This window comes from Aegilops tauschii, chromosome 2 (assembly GCF_002575655.3).
Source record: "Aegilops tauschii subsp. strangulata cultivar AL8/78 chromosome 2, Aet v6.0, whole genome shotgun sequence".
In the NCBI taxonomy this organism is placed as follows: domain Eukaryota; kingdom Viridiplantae; phylum Streptophyta; class Magnoliopsida; order Poales; family Poaceae; genus Aegilops; species Aegilops tauschii.
The window spans coordinates 616683211-616697919 of record NC_053036.3 but is presented as its reverse complement, the minus strand read 5'-3'; the positions used below and the strand labels follow the sequence as shown (position 1 = coordinate 616697919).

The 14709-nt window shown below is 45.9% G+C and overlaps 1 protein-coding gene across 1 annotated transcript; it reads right to left on the bottom strand.

The window, feature by feature from the left end:
* Positions 1-10457: 10457 nt before the first annotated feature.
* LOC109744907 (uncharacterized) lies at positions 10458-14709 on the bottom strand. Its single transcript, XM_020304041.4, has 5 exons — positions 14162-14709; positions 13670-13831; positions 13323-13366; positions 13169-13200; positions 10458-10869 (listed from the first exon to the last, which is right to left on the bottom strand). Exons 1-5 carry the CDS (start codon positions 14580-14582, stop codon positions 10665-10667), a joined length of 864 nt encoding a protein of 287 aa, XP_020159630.1. The 5' UTR covers positions 14583-14709; the 3' UTR covers positions 10458-10664.

Here is a 14709-nt window from a genome sequence, read left to right as displayed (position 1 = left end):
TTTTTGTTCATAGAATTTTCTTTGTCAATTTATGTATATGTTCATATTGTGTATGTATAGGAAAAATGTGTATGATCAAAGTCATTTATGTATATGTTCATATTTAGAAGAAAAAGCAGGAGAGGAAAAAGGAAAATAAGAAGAGAAAGTGTTTAATATAATTAGTTAGAACAATAATAGAACTAGTTAATGTAGTTTATTTTTAGTAAGTACTACTTTCTTTTATTTATAGTAAGTGTTTAATATATAGTTGAACTAGTTGATTTAATAAACTACTTTATTTTACTATAGAAGTAGTTTATTTTTAGTAAGTACTACTTTATTTATTTATAGTAAGTACTTAGTAGTTGAACTAGTTTATTTTACTATTTTTAGTAATTAAGTACTACTTTATTTTACTATGTATAGAAGTAGTTTATTTTTAGCAAGAAAATTAATAGAACTAGTTTATTTTTTTAGTTCAAGCAATTAATCCCGCATCGACGTCGACGATGCCTATCCCGCATCGTCGTCGTCGACTCGGCGGTGGAGGCCTGCTTGATTAGGGCCATGTCCGGGACTGGGCTCCGCCGGGCTGGTATTGGGAGGTGCTACCTTCCGGGGGGCGTAGGTTGGTGAGGAGCCAGCCCGTTGTTGACCCGATCCTTGTTTGGTGGCGGTCGCGTGGGCCATTGACGGTGCCGAGGCTTCCGGACACCGCGGAGGTGGTACGTCACCGTGTCAGCGAGGAGGACGAGCACGTGCGTCGCTACATGGTTGCGTTGGAGGGCAGGTCCGATAATACCTGGCAGGTTCTTCAGGGATCTCACTGGAGCTATGATCCTGTGATGGTTCCTTCTCTTTGGGTGTCCACTGTGACGCCCGGATAATTATGCTACAGTAAACGTACGCTGATGATGCCACGTCACCTCTGTTAGTGTTGATAATCACGTGTTAGTTCAAAAACCAATTCAAATTCAACATTTAATAAAAGCAAACAATAAAAGTTTTCAAATATTAAAACTAAAATGTTCGGAGTGAACCAAATATTGCATAGGTAATTATGGTGGAGAAACCACACTTTTATAAAATGTATAAAATACTCTAAAATGAATAAAACAGTAGCAAATACAATTATTTAAATGCTTTAAAAATAATAAACATTTTCAAAACTAAATTGTTAAGTATTAAACTATTGTGGCAGTGGCATAATTTGTAAAATCTATTTAGGTGCCACCTTGGTAATTTACTAAAACTAAAGTAAAAGAAAAACAAAATACAAAAAAATAAATAAAAAGAGAACACCCCCTCCCCGCTAGGCCACGGCCCAGATGGCCTCGGGGCCAACCAGGCCGGCCCAGCTGGCGCCTACAACACCCCTGGGGGGCGACCGAACCCTAGCGGTCCCTCCCGCACTCCTCGATCCCCATCTCTCTCCCTCACTTTCCCACATCCGCCGCCACCCGCGTGCTCGCACCTATCGTGCCAGGGAGAGGAGCTCCCCGCGCCCGTTCCCTTCGCGAGCGCCTCCTACCGCCGCGAACGCAAGCCGCTCCAGCGTTGCTCCGCTACCCTGACACCCATCGGCTCCGTTCCTCCCCTTCTTCTACGCCTCCTCGTCGCCCCTGCCCGACTGCCTCGTCACCGGCGGCCCGCGCCGCGTCGGACATCAGAGCCACCAGCCAGCACCACCGGCTCCTCCCGCGCGACGCCCGCGTTGTTCTCCATCGGCCTCATCCGCTCGTCGCCCCGCTCACCGTCGCCGCCTCGCCATCGCCGGAACCTCCCCGACCTCCTCCTCACGGGTCGCCGCCACGCCTTGCCGCCCCCGCTCCCCGCCAACGGCTGTGAGCTCCTCCCTCCTCTCCTTTTCTCCTCGCCGCGGTCACCGACGCCCCGCGCCACCCCGCCTGACCCTCGCGCGCCGATCCATGCGCCCTCTCGCCCACGCATGGCCTCGCCTCCCTCTGCTGCTGCTCTCCCGTCGTTGCTCGCGGCTGGCCTCGCCTAGTTCCGCATCTGCCGTGCCCCAGCCTGCCCCGGCGTGCCTGCGCCTCGTCGGCGTTGCTCCTATCCGGGGCCATGCCCTGCTCCCCCGTCGCGCTATGCGCTCGTCGCCGGCGCTCCTCTGTGAGCGGCCGCGCGTTGCCAAGCCATGGCTGCTTGTGCCACCGCCACTGGGGCCAACCCCCCCCCCCCCAAAATGAATAATAAAAATAATAAATAAAATAAAAATAAAAATAAAAATAAAATAATAAATAAAATAAATTAATAATAATAATAAGAATAAATTAATTATTAAAATAAAAATAAAATAAAGTTATAACAATAATAATAATAAAATTTAGTTAATTAACTTAATTAATCTATTTAATTAAATAATTAAAACTAATTATTTAATTAATAAAAACTAACTACTATTTAGTTAACCTGAGACTATGACGAACGGGACCCACGCGTCTGTTGACCCAGTCAACAGATGGTTGACTGATGACATCATGCTGACCTCATGCTGACGTCATAATTAATTTTCTAATTGAATTAATTCTATTAATTCTAGAAATAATTTAAATCTTTATAAATTAAATAAAATAATCCGTAGCTCGGATGAAAAAACTTTGTACATGAAAGTTTCTCAGAACGACGAGACGAATCCGGATACGCAGTCCGTTCGTCCACCACACCTCCCTAACCTATCGAACTCGCAACTTTCCCCCTCCGGTCCGTCTGTCCGAAAACGAGAAACACCGGGGATACTTTCCCGGATGTCTCCCCCCTTCACCGGTATCACCTCATACCGCGTTAGAACACGTCTAGCTCTGCCTGTTGTCCTGTTATGCACTTGCTTGCTATGTATTTACTGTTTCTCCCCCCTCTTCTCTTCGGTAGACCCCGTGACGATGATGATGCCCCTGTGGTCGACTACGTCACCGATGACCCCTCCTTCTTGTCTGAGCAACCAGGCAAGCCCCCCCCCTTGATCACCAGATATCGCCTATTCTTCTCTATACTGCTTGCATTAGAGTAGTGTAGCATGTTACTGCTTTCCGTTAAATCCTATCCTGATGCATAGCCTGTCATTGATGCTACAGTTATTACCTTTACCTGCAATCCTACATGCTTAGTATAGGATGCTAGTGTTCCATCAGTGGCCCTACACTCTTGTCCGTCTGCCATGCTATACTACTGGGCCGTGATCACTTTGGGAGGTGATCACGGGTTTATACTATATACATTATATACATGACACATGTGGTGACTAAAGTCGGGTCGGCTCGAGGAGTACCCGCAAGTGATTCTGATGAGGGGGCTGAAAGGACAGGTGGCTCCACCCCGGTAGAGGTGGGCCTGGGTTCCTGACAGCCCCCGACTGTTACTTTATGGTGGAGCGACAGGGCAGGTTGAGACCGCCTAGGTGAGAGGTGGGCCTGGCCCTGGTCGGCGTTCGCGGATACTTAACACGTTTAACGAGATCTTGGTATTTGATCTGAGTCTGGCCATTTGGTCTATACGCACTAACCATCTACGCGGGAGTAGTTATGGGTATCCCGACGTCGTGGTATCAGCCGAAGCTCTTTTGACGTCAGCGACTGAGTGGCGCGCGCCGCATTGGACCGTAAGCTCGCGCTTGTATTAAGGGGGCTAGGTCTGCTTCCGGCCGCGTACGCAACGTGCAGGTGTGCATAGGGCGATGGGCCCAAACCCCTGCGCGCATAGGTTTAGACCGGCGTGCTGACCTCTCTGTTGAGCCTAGGTGGGGCTGCGACGTGTTGATCTTACGAGGCCGGGCATGACCCAGGAAAGTGTGTCCGGCCAAATGGGATCGAGCGTGTTGGGTTATGTGGTGCACCCCTGCAGGGAAGTTTATCTATTCGAATAGCTGTGTCCCTCGGTAAAAGGACGACCCGGAGTTGTACCATGACCTTATGACAACTAGAACTGGATACTGAATAAAATACACCCTTCTAAGTGCCAGATACAACCCGGTGATCGCTCTCTAACAGGGCGACGAGGAGGGGATCGCCGGGTAGGATTATGCTATGCGATGCTACTTGGAGGACTTCAATCTACCCTCTTCTATATGCTGCAAGATGGAGATGGCCAGAAGCGTAGTCTTCGACATGACTAGCTATCCCCCCTTATTCTGGCATTCTGCAGTTCAGTCCAGTGATATGCCCCTTTACACATATACCCATGCATATGTAGTGTAGCTCCTTGCTTGCGAGTACTTTGGATGAGTACTCACGGTTGCTTTTCTCCCTCTTTTCCCTTTTTCTATACCGGATTGTCTCAATCAGATGCTGGAGTCCAGGAGCTAGAGATCCCGAGGATGATGCTACATGGAGTTCGGCTTCGAGGAGTAGTTAGGAGGTCCCAGGCAGGAGGCCTTGCCTTTTCGATCGTTGCTACTTTTGTGCTAGCCTTCTTAAGGCAAACTTGTTTAACTTATGTCTGTACTCAGATATTGTTGCTTCCGCTAACTCGTCTGTGATCGAGCACTTGTATTCGAGCCCTCGAGGCCCCTGGCTTGTATTATGAAGCTTGTATGACTTATTTTTGTTTTAGAGTTGTGTTGTGATATCTTCCCGTGAGTCCCTGATCTTGGTCGTACACATTTGCGTGCATGATTAGTGTACGGTCAAATCGGGGGCGTCACATCCACCACCCATGCCAATACCCGTCGGGCGCTATGGTTCTAGCTGTATTAGCGATGCTATATGTATGATAGTATTCGAGGTGTATTAATTAGTGATAATATTCGACGATGTACGGACACAAGAGATGATGTAGTTTTGCTTATAATTGAATGCATGCTAATTTGAATACTACTTTATTTTACGATTTGGTTTTGCTTATTGAATGCTCAAATTGGAAAAGTACTCCTACTTTGAACGCTAAAATTGGAGAGCACTATGCAAGGCGTATGCATTTGATTACTTGATAGCTTATAGGGTTTTTGTTTTTACAGAAATCTAGGAGCCCCCTCCATCATCCGCACCGTCGTCACCATCACCGACCCCCCACCGACCTCGAGGTGATACCAGCCAAATCTCCATGTCAATATGAGTCATATAATATGAGTCCTCGGGTTGACTGTAAGTCTGTCGAGTCTCCACCATATATGAGAGGACGAAGGATCCCGACTGTTGTCGTGGAGGTAGCTTCTCCTTCATTCCCGTGGGGGTAGCTTCTCCACCATATATTTAATTGTAAAAGTTCAATATTTGAATTATGAACATAGGAAATGTCGTACTCGGACGACGAAAACCGCCCGGGGGAGTGCGAATGGTGCCACGACGACCGAGGTATGTGCGACAGGCCTCACCTTGACAAAGATCGGCGCTTCAGCATTAAGCTGGAGGAGACCTTCGATGTTGAAACGGTACGCAACGACGACAACTGTTATTTTTTTCGTAATTAAGCACGACTTCAAATATTTCAACGTGTACTTTTCATCTTTTACAATTCGACTAGTTTATCCCATGCCATGCAAGACGCTATGTCTTGGAGAGGATGGGTTTTGAAGACCATGAAGGTTTCAAAACAAAGAAAATTCACCTAAGGACCCATCATGATGTGGATTTTGAAGTAAAGATGTACAATTCTGAGAGCGTAACCCATTTTGGTTGCGACAAATGGGAAGCACTTTGCAAGATGTATGGTTTTGATGAGGGTATGCTTGTCACCATGGATCTTGGTGATCCTGACATCGAGCAAGACAATATGGACATTTGGGTCCTTGTTGATACGCCTCCAATTCTACCGCTATGTGAGTTTCTCAAACATAGTTATTAACTAATTTATATTGTTCATTTCAAAATAGTTGACAACTTATTTCCATTGACAGCTTATTTTGATTGTTCAAATAATGTGCGGAACATGGTAGACAGAACCTACTACACCGATGGCTCTGAGTTAACTTATAAGGAGAAAAATCATCTGGTCGGATTTTGTACTGATCTTGAGAATTACAATATCTATTGTAAAACTCCTCCACATTATGGTCAATACGTGCCACTAGTGCACGTGTTGAACTACGGTAACTACTATGGAGATACCCTGGTAAGATTTTTTACTATTACGACATCCGTACATCTTTTGCATACTTCTAAAACTAGTACATCATTTCTAACTATGAAGTTATTACTATGTTTTTCAACAGATAATCCCAGAGGATTGTGTGCCTCATTTGATGTATCAGAGTGGTCGCCTTAATGTTTTGAACATACGTCCAGGTCATCCTACGAATCTCAACTGTCCATACCGGATTTCTAAAAGAAGTGGAGACATGCAAATCAAGGAATGGAAAAAATGTATGGACAGTCGTAAGGAGGTTCTTGGAAGCAAAAGGAAGCGAAGCGCAAGAATTGGAGACAGGATGATCTCCATTCTCCATAATGGAGAGTCAGGGTCTATATTGTTTTATGCTATTTTACCTTAAAGAGGGTATTTCGGTCCTACCTAATACTGATGATCATGTGTTAAGAACAATTAAGTAGCTAGGGTTGGTTCGATGACTATGAGGATGATGATCGTATGACTTGTTATTAATAACGAGTAGAAGTTGTATGATGATGATTAGTAGGACTTGTTATTATATATGATGATGCATGATGCGAGCATGAAGAGTTACTATATATATCAGCGAGTGAAATGAACATGGATTGGATTGAAGTGAAGGCAACATGCATGTGGTGCATGTCGAAAGTAGTATAATCCAAACTTGATCAAGTTAGGATTAGTATTACTTTCGACATGCACCACATGCATGTTGCCTTCACTTCAATCTAAGCCATGTTTAGGCATAGCAGTACGTAGCGTTGGTAAACCAAGCACGGAGATATAAGAGAGGACACTTCTCTCCAATAGCTACCTAATAACAACCTAAATTAACCCCCAAAACCCCTAAATCGGCCCCTTTCAAAAAAACAAAAACCTCAGCTCCAGCCAGATGCTGACGCGTGGATGCCTATTGGTCCCGGTTGATGTCACCAACCGGGACCAAAGGCCCCCCTGCCTGGGCTGGCCGCAGCGGCCACGTGGAGGACTATCTGTCCCGGTTCATGTAAGAACCTGGACTAAAGGCCAAGGGCATTAGTAACGACCTTTTAGTCCCGGTTCACAAACCGGGACAGAAGGCCCTCACGAACTGGGACAATAGGCCCTTTTTCTACTAGTGTCGAGAGGTAAAGATTGATATATTGGAAGGTAGTATTCGAACACCGAAAGTGTTCTGGAATGTATTGGGTACATATCAGAGTACTGGGGGGGTTACCGGAACCCCTGGGGGGAAGATATGGGCCATATGGGCCATAGGAGGGAGGCACACCAGCCCATAAGGGGTGGCGCGCCCTCCACCAGGGAAGGAGGTCGAATTGGACAAGGAGAGGGGGCGCCCCCCCCCCCCCCCTCCTTTCCTTCTCCATCTCTCTCTCCTTCCCCCTTTCCCCCTCCGGAAAAAGTAAAGGGGGGCGAATCCTACTAGGAGCCCAAGTAGGATTCCTCCTACTTGGGGCGCGCCTAGGGCCGGCCTCCTCTCCCTCCCTCCTTTATATACGTGGGCAGGGGGCGCCTGCAATACACATCAATTGTTCCAAGCCGTGTGCGGCGCCCCGCCCCCCTCCACAGTTTATGCCTCCGGTCATATTCTCGCCGTGCTTAGGCAATGCCCTGCGCAGATTACATCACCATCACCGTCACCACTCCGTCGTGCTGACGAAACTCATCTACTTCCTCGACACTCTTCTGGATCAAGAGCTCGAGGGACGTCATCACGCTGAACATGTGCTGAACTCGGAGGTGCCGTACGTTCGGTACTTGATCGGTCGAAACGAGAAGACGTTCGACTACAACAACCGCGTTAAGCAAACGCTTTCGCTTTCGGTCTACGAGGGCACACTATCCCACTCTCGTTGCTATGCATCTCCCAGATAGATCTTGCGTGAGCGTAGGAAAATTTTGAAATTGCATGCTACGTTCCCCAACACCCCCCTTGGCGGAGCAAGACCGCGACGCCTGTGGGATCCAGCTGCAGTGGCATTGGGATGGCGGCGCGCGAAGGCACTTTTATGGCGGCGCGTGGAGGTGCTCCAGCGGTGGTGCGGACGCGGGGAAGAGTCGCCCTGAAGCTCGGCGGCCCGCGAGCATCCATGGTGGTGGAGGCGGACGCTTAGGCGTAGGCGACGGGCTAGGGTGGTGGAGCTGACGCGGCAGAAGGCGACGGCGCTGGCTTTTAACGGTGGTGTCTCCGATGAATGGCATTGGAGCTCGGGCAGGCGGCGGCGGTGCCCTCCCCATGCTCCGATCGAGCTATTGCGGTGCTTGCTTTGGCAGTTAGGCTAAGGATACGGAGGGAAAACGATGGCCGGAGCAGTGTTTCGGAAACAAGTGGATTGCAAGGGGAATACAACTGTAACGTGAAACCAGGCGTTAAGTTTACAATGCAGAAACAACATTCCAAGTAGATCCTCTGGTTTTCATTCTGGGGGTATTTTTCCGCCTGTAAACAGCTGCAACAAAACAGCCAACCAAGCGCGGCCTAAGATGTACGGAGTAGGTGGGCATCCCTGTCAGTACAGTTGAAGACAGCTATGACAGGAAGGTTACCAAGAAAACTGAACTCCAGAGGAAGGCAGGATAAGGGCACGAGTTCCCTCCGCGACCGCAAGGACGTCTTAGGCCTTATACAATGCTACTCCCTCCGTTCCTAAATATTTGTCTTTCTAGAGATTTTAACAAGTGACTACATACGAAGCAAAATGAGTAAATCTACACTCTGAAATATGTCTACATACATCCGTAAGTGATAGTCCATTTGAAATCTCTAAAAAGATAAATATTTAGGAACGGAGGGAGTAGATGCTTAGAAAAATAAATAGGATTTTTTTGAAGCCCTGATGCCTAGTTGTACTGGAGGGACGTTATCCTCTATAAGAGCATCACCAACACAGGGCGCTAAGTGGGGTACCGAGTGCTTATCTTTCTTTTTCTCTTTGCGTGACTTAGAACGTTGGGCCCAGTGACTGGTTTGCCGCTGGTCAGTGGTTAATTAGCGGCAGCTGTAGTGGCCAGCGTTGCGATTGACGCTATGTTTGGTAGCGAAGTATTGTAAAAACCAAAGTAACGAAAAACCACACTATTTTAGCATGTAGGTACACAATACTGTAGTTTTGACATGCCGGTCTATTTTTGAGTATTGAGAATACAGCGACCTGTTTGGCAAGCGATTATATACAACAACATAAATTAGCTAGCTAGCTATATTGAGCAGTTGCAAACTTGCAATGCGCCCGACCGGTGCTAGCTAGCTAGCCGCATGACTGAACGACCATGCATAACAACCAGCCGCATGCACTGAACTGCCATGCACGAAGCTAGAAGGAGGCAGTTGAACACGACACGGGAGCTGCCAGCGGCTCCGCGTGGACTCAGGCTTGTCCTCAACTAGATTGAAGAAGATGGCATTTGTCCTGTCCATAACCTGCTGCAATCTTTCCCTGTTGTATTGGATTGGATCCCTTGTGCTAACCAAGGGCAGTGTGCCGGCCAATTTCACGACAGGGCAACAAGACAACTTCCCTCTCCGTTTAAAATGACCTTTCGTTCCTCTCGGCTGGCACTGGACAACAGGAACGGGAACGATGCGGCCGAGCGGAGGCAGGGGACAAAGATCAGCATCCTCACGTTGATCTCTCCTTTGCCGTCTCTTCATTTGTCTCTGATGGAGACGATCTCCATAGACGACATGCTGGCTGTGGCTTAAAGGCAGGAAGAAGAGAAGCGATGCAGCGTTTCTTTCGCGTGCTCAGTTTTGAAAAAAGAGGTCGAGGGTTCTTTTTTTTAGACAGAGAGAATACCGTGGTTTTGAATATACTGTAGTTTTAATACCACTATTTTCTCTGATAGCCAAACAGCTCTTAGAAATTAAAATTGTGGTATTTTAAAAAAATGTAGTATTCTCTGAATACTTAGAAAAAACTTTGTTACCAAACGGGGCCTGAGTGATTTTCTGTTTTACAATATTTACGGCCAGCGTTGTGATTGTGAGTGATTTTCTGTTTTACAATATTTACGGCCAGCGTTGCGATTGTGAGTGATTTTCTGTTTTATAATATATATTTTTCTCCTTATAAGTGATGCTTAAAAACACTGATTTATTTCTTTAAGCGCCTTACATTATACAAGACCTTGACCCGTTAGGGAGCGGACCCTCACCCCAGTGAGGAACATAACAGACTGCACTGCACCCTAGACAGCGTAGCCACAACACTGCGGCTACCAACTAAGAAGGCAACCCGTGAGTCCATGATAGTCCCAGTTCCTTCAGATGTTGTGCTACAACGAAAGAAGAAGAAAGAGTGCTGCTGTACGGACGACAGTTTCTGGACGATGCTGTTTACCCAACCGTGTATGTATAGGAGCAAGCATCGCCGCCATAAAGTCGGGCACAGAATAGTCTCGAAGAAGAAAACCCCATCTTCGGCGAAGAACAACTTTCAACATAAACACGATGTGATTGACCAACTTCGCTGAAACCTTGTCAACAAAAAGAAGCTCCAGCATTCCATGGAAATGCAGAACAGGTTCTCCAGAACCAGAAGCGTACACCGTGAGCCTACTACCATAACTATATATGCCTAGACACAGGAAGAAAAGTTTGAGCAGAGCACCCTATTTGCATCTCCCTACTGCCGATTTCTATTCCTTCTTTTTATCGAGACTGGCTTCTTATTTCCTCCAAAGATATCAAGAAATGTATGTTTCAGCACCTTCGTCAGGCCTCCTTTCGTCTGCATCCATCTATAGATTGCAAGCCAATAGAGTCTTCCATGCTTCACACCGACGGTCGCCTCATAGGCCATAATGAAATACATGTAAATATTGAGCGCCCTGAGATCAAACAGACATTTGTGATTACATACGACAGAAGCAAAGGGGAATAATGTTGAGACAGGCATGCAAGATAAAAATAAATAAAATAAAAGCAACAAATAGTTTGCTTCATGTCAGGTCAAGACTTTGCTGAAAGCAGAGTGCCTTGATCAAAATTCCAATGGTTCATACCCACTCAGCTACAAAATCCAGTAACTAGATTAGTTGTGTGCAGTAACCAAATGCATCTATCGATTCAGCAAAAGACCCAGTTCATTGGACAAATGGTGCTCTACATTATGTTCCATATGCATGCCTACCTAAAGCACACAAAATATCTGTGCATGAATTTAACACCCATGCATACTCTATCCAATCCAAATGGTAAACAAGGTATTGTATTCAGGAACCGGAAAAAACAATAAGAAACACCCAAAAGTTAAAGATGAGTGCATGAATTTAACATCCGTGCATACTCTATCCAATCCAAATGGTAAAGAAGGTACTGTATTCAGGAAGTAGAAACGATAAGAAACACATAAAAGTTAAAGATGAGTGTCTTCTGGGATAAGACCACCCCAAATGGTACATTTGCACTCTGATGCAGCACAGGATTAAACCAAGATTTAGGAAGAGCTGCTTAGATGGATTTCTTTTTTGCCTCCTTGAGGTTTATTCCTGAGGGGTTAGCCCTTTTCCTTTCTTTTTTTCTCTTTTCTACAGCTCTTAGTTTGTTTTTGATTAACCCTGGTGATCTGTGTACTTTGTAATCTCTTTACTGATTAATAAAGCTTTAAACACTGTGGGGCTTTTCCCTACAGTTCAGTTAAAAAAATACATTTGTCATGTGCAAAAAATACGTTAATGTATTTATATGTACAAAAACATGAAAGCGCATGATATGTCATGTGCAAAAAATAGAAGACAAGCGGTTATATAACAAAAATGATGTGCTTATTTTCCCTTTACCAGTGGACATATAACAAAAATGATGTGCTTATTATATTTCATGAACTTTGTCATGTGCACAAGAACTAACAAGTACTACAGTACTAGTATCTTGATTCCTTATGAACAAGGATTAAAAAAAAGCAAGCTTATGCGCCGAACGCAGCACTTCAGCCGAGTGCGGTTAAATAAGTGTCTGGCGTGCCTAGGCATAGCACCTTTCTGCTAGTCAGGAGATTAGGTGTGTGGTACAGCACTAGGCGTGAGCATGGGAGCAATAGGAAGCAAGAAAAGGAAGCGGCAGGAGGCAGATAGGGGTGCCAGGAAAGAGGAAATAGACCAAGCGGGGGCATCGGGTTAGGTTTAGACTCACTCCCTTGAGCCGCCTGCACCGGATCAGAAACTCTTCCTTGTCACACCGCTAACCTCAACCTTGAGCTCCTCCTTGTCGCACCGTCTGACTCAGAGCTCCTCCTTGTCGCACCGTCTGACTCAGAGCTCCTCCTCACATCCCTAAGCTTGACATCGAGCTCCTTCTCCTCCTCACGTCACTGGCTGCCCGCCCTCGATATACTCCACGTGTCACCGCGCGCTCCTAACCTCCTTCTCAGTTCGTTCTTATGTTGGTATTTCTTCAGGCAGGTGAGCTCCTGGTTTCTTTACCGGTCTCCCCTCGATTTGTGCTGCTGCTGTACTCTACCTAGGCATATAGGTTCCTCTCCTGGTCTTCCCTTGATTTCTTTAGGCAGGCCAGCTCCTGCTGTACTTCCCGTGCAGTGTCTGCATGGAATGCCTAGGCGCACCTAAACACCGCTCAAGCGAGCTAGGCGTGAGGAGAAGCCAAAATGCACGAATAGTGCTCTTTTTCCTTGCTTATGAAACTTTTTTATGTGTACACTACAAACTTGCAAAGGTCCTCATATGAAATGGCCATCATATTTCACTTTTGGGATCAGCCATCACTTATCCATTGTCTCAAACTCAATTTATGCTCTACATAAAACCATGCAATTTCGAATATATATGTATCCTTGTTGTTCAGTGTTACAAGTTTTCAGCATTACACTATCATTCAGATTGGCCTCCAGAAATTAGTATCAGATTTTAGCAGATAAAAGGTCCATGCACCTTGTTTCGATTTCAATGGCATTGAATAATTATAATTAAAGAACAGGAAAAAATAGGCATTGATTAGTAAATTTTATAGAACAAGGAAACTGGAAAAGTATGCCAACCATGAATCAATTGGTACTTTTTTGTTTCTTCTAGAACAGGCACCAATGGGGACTAAAGAATCACGACCAAAATATGAAGCATAAAAAATGATATTTTTCTCTATATAATCAAAGTCTTATGCTGCAACACTTACCAGATCAGTTCCACAAGAAAGCGGTAGAAACCCTATCACCAGCCAAGAAAAGCATACAAAGATTAATTACTGAAGCATATAAACTGCACAAACTTCCTCAAGAAGGGACTATGAGGATCATGTTGAGCCATATTGTAGGTGGAAAATATCATACCTGACATGCACTGTTATCCTTGAAAGACAAAATAAGTACAAGAACTGCAGCAAAAAGAAACAAGAAAAAGAATCATATCAGCATAAGTGAAAAACTACCACGGGAAACCAAGTACTTCCTCCATCCCAAAATGTAGGTTCTATTTGGATTGGTTTAAGTACCAATTTAAGAAAGTTTGACTTAAGCACAATCTAAATCGAACTTAGATTTTGAGATGGAGGGGGTACAATAAGCAAATACATAGCCAAACCATGCATTTTATCCTATGTGCATACTACTGCATATTTGGGAGAATACAGTAACTCGAGACACAAAAAATGTAGGGTAAACTTAAGTCTTCAACTCACCTAGCTGTATCCGTGCACATATGCTAAATGACCTGCCATCTTTTTGCAACTGTGCAGATAAAACACTTAGCTTGTAGAACACATACCCAAGAACAATGTCCATGAAAAGGGTAGGTGTCGTTTTGCAGAGTTGGCAAAACGCAGCAAGAACTAGCAAAGCACCTGCATGTACCATAAAACATCTTTAGTTACTTATAAACCATATTACTTCAGCTCATCTTGAGTAGCACCATCAGTACCTTATAGACGACCAGCCACCGTACACAATTTTCCGATGGAGGATTGCAGTCTAAACTAAAACATACTACTATCATGCATGATATTCAGTGTTAGTAAATGGGGTTAAATCGTCACTAAGTTGTCTATACAGGGCCAAGCACTGCCTACAATTTTCCGATCTAGAATTGCGATCTAAACTAAAAGACAGCAGATCGTTAACAATATAATGATATTCAGTATTAGTGAACGGAGTAAGGATTAACCCTTTTATACCTGAGAGAGTGCCGACATGGAAGCTGCGGCAGCGGAACAAGTTGCCGGCGGCCATGGTCTCGCGCAGCGTGAGGACGATGGATTCGAGCGGGCCAGCGACGAGGGCATGCCATATAGCATCTAGTTCTTTCCTGCCCTGTCCAACTGGAATAAAATCGGCAAGAGGAAAAAACTCGGCGTCTTCTTCGAGCAGCGCCTCGCCCCACCAAGGGCCAGGCGGCATGGATTCCGAGTCTGAGTCGAAGTTGTGAGCGTAGCTCCAGGGAGTAGGGGCGCTGCAGTACAGCTTCGAGCCGGTTCCATCGGTACGGCTGACGCGGCCGAGGAAACCGGCGCTGCGCGCCCATAGGGATGGCCTAACGGCGCCGGCGGCGGAGCCGCACCGGAGAAAACACGAGATGCTGGCTGACTTTATTGCCATGCTTCGAGATTTTGGGATTTTGAGGATTGGATTCAGATTGATTCGGCCGGAGGGAGGGGAGGGGACAAAGAAGGAGGGCAAAGGCAAAGGGGCGGCGAGGGAGAGGCATGGAAGAGGGGGTCGCTCG

Bases quoted from the DNA above. Each gene is read 5' to 3' on its own strand.
- LOC109744907 (XM_020304041.4), bottom strand. From the start codon at position 14,582: ATGGCAATAAAGTCAGCCAGCATCTCGTGTTTTCTCCGGTGCGGCTCC. The intron at 13,367-13,669 runs GTGAGTTGAAGA...TTTTTGCTGCAG, and splicing joins ATGTGCACGGATACAGCTAG to TTCTTGTACTTATTTTGTCT. The intron at 10,870-13,168 runs GTAAGTGTTGCA...GTTTGATCTCAG, and splicing joins TTTCTTGTGGAACTGATCTG to GGCGCTCAATATTTACATGT.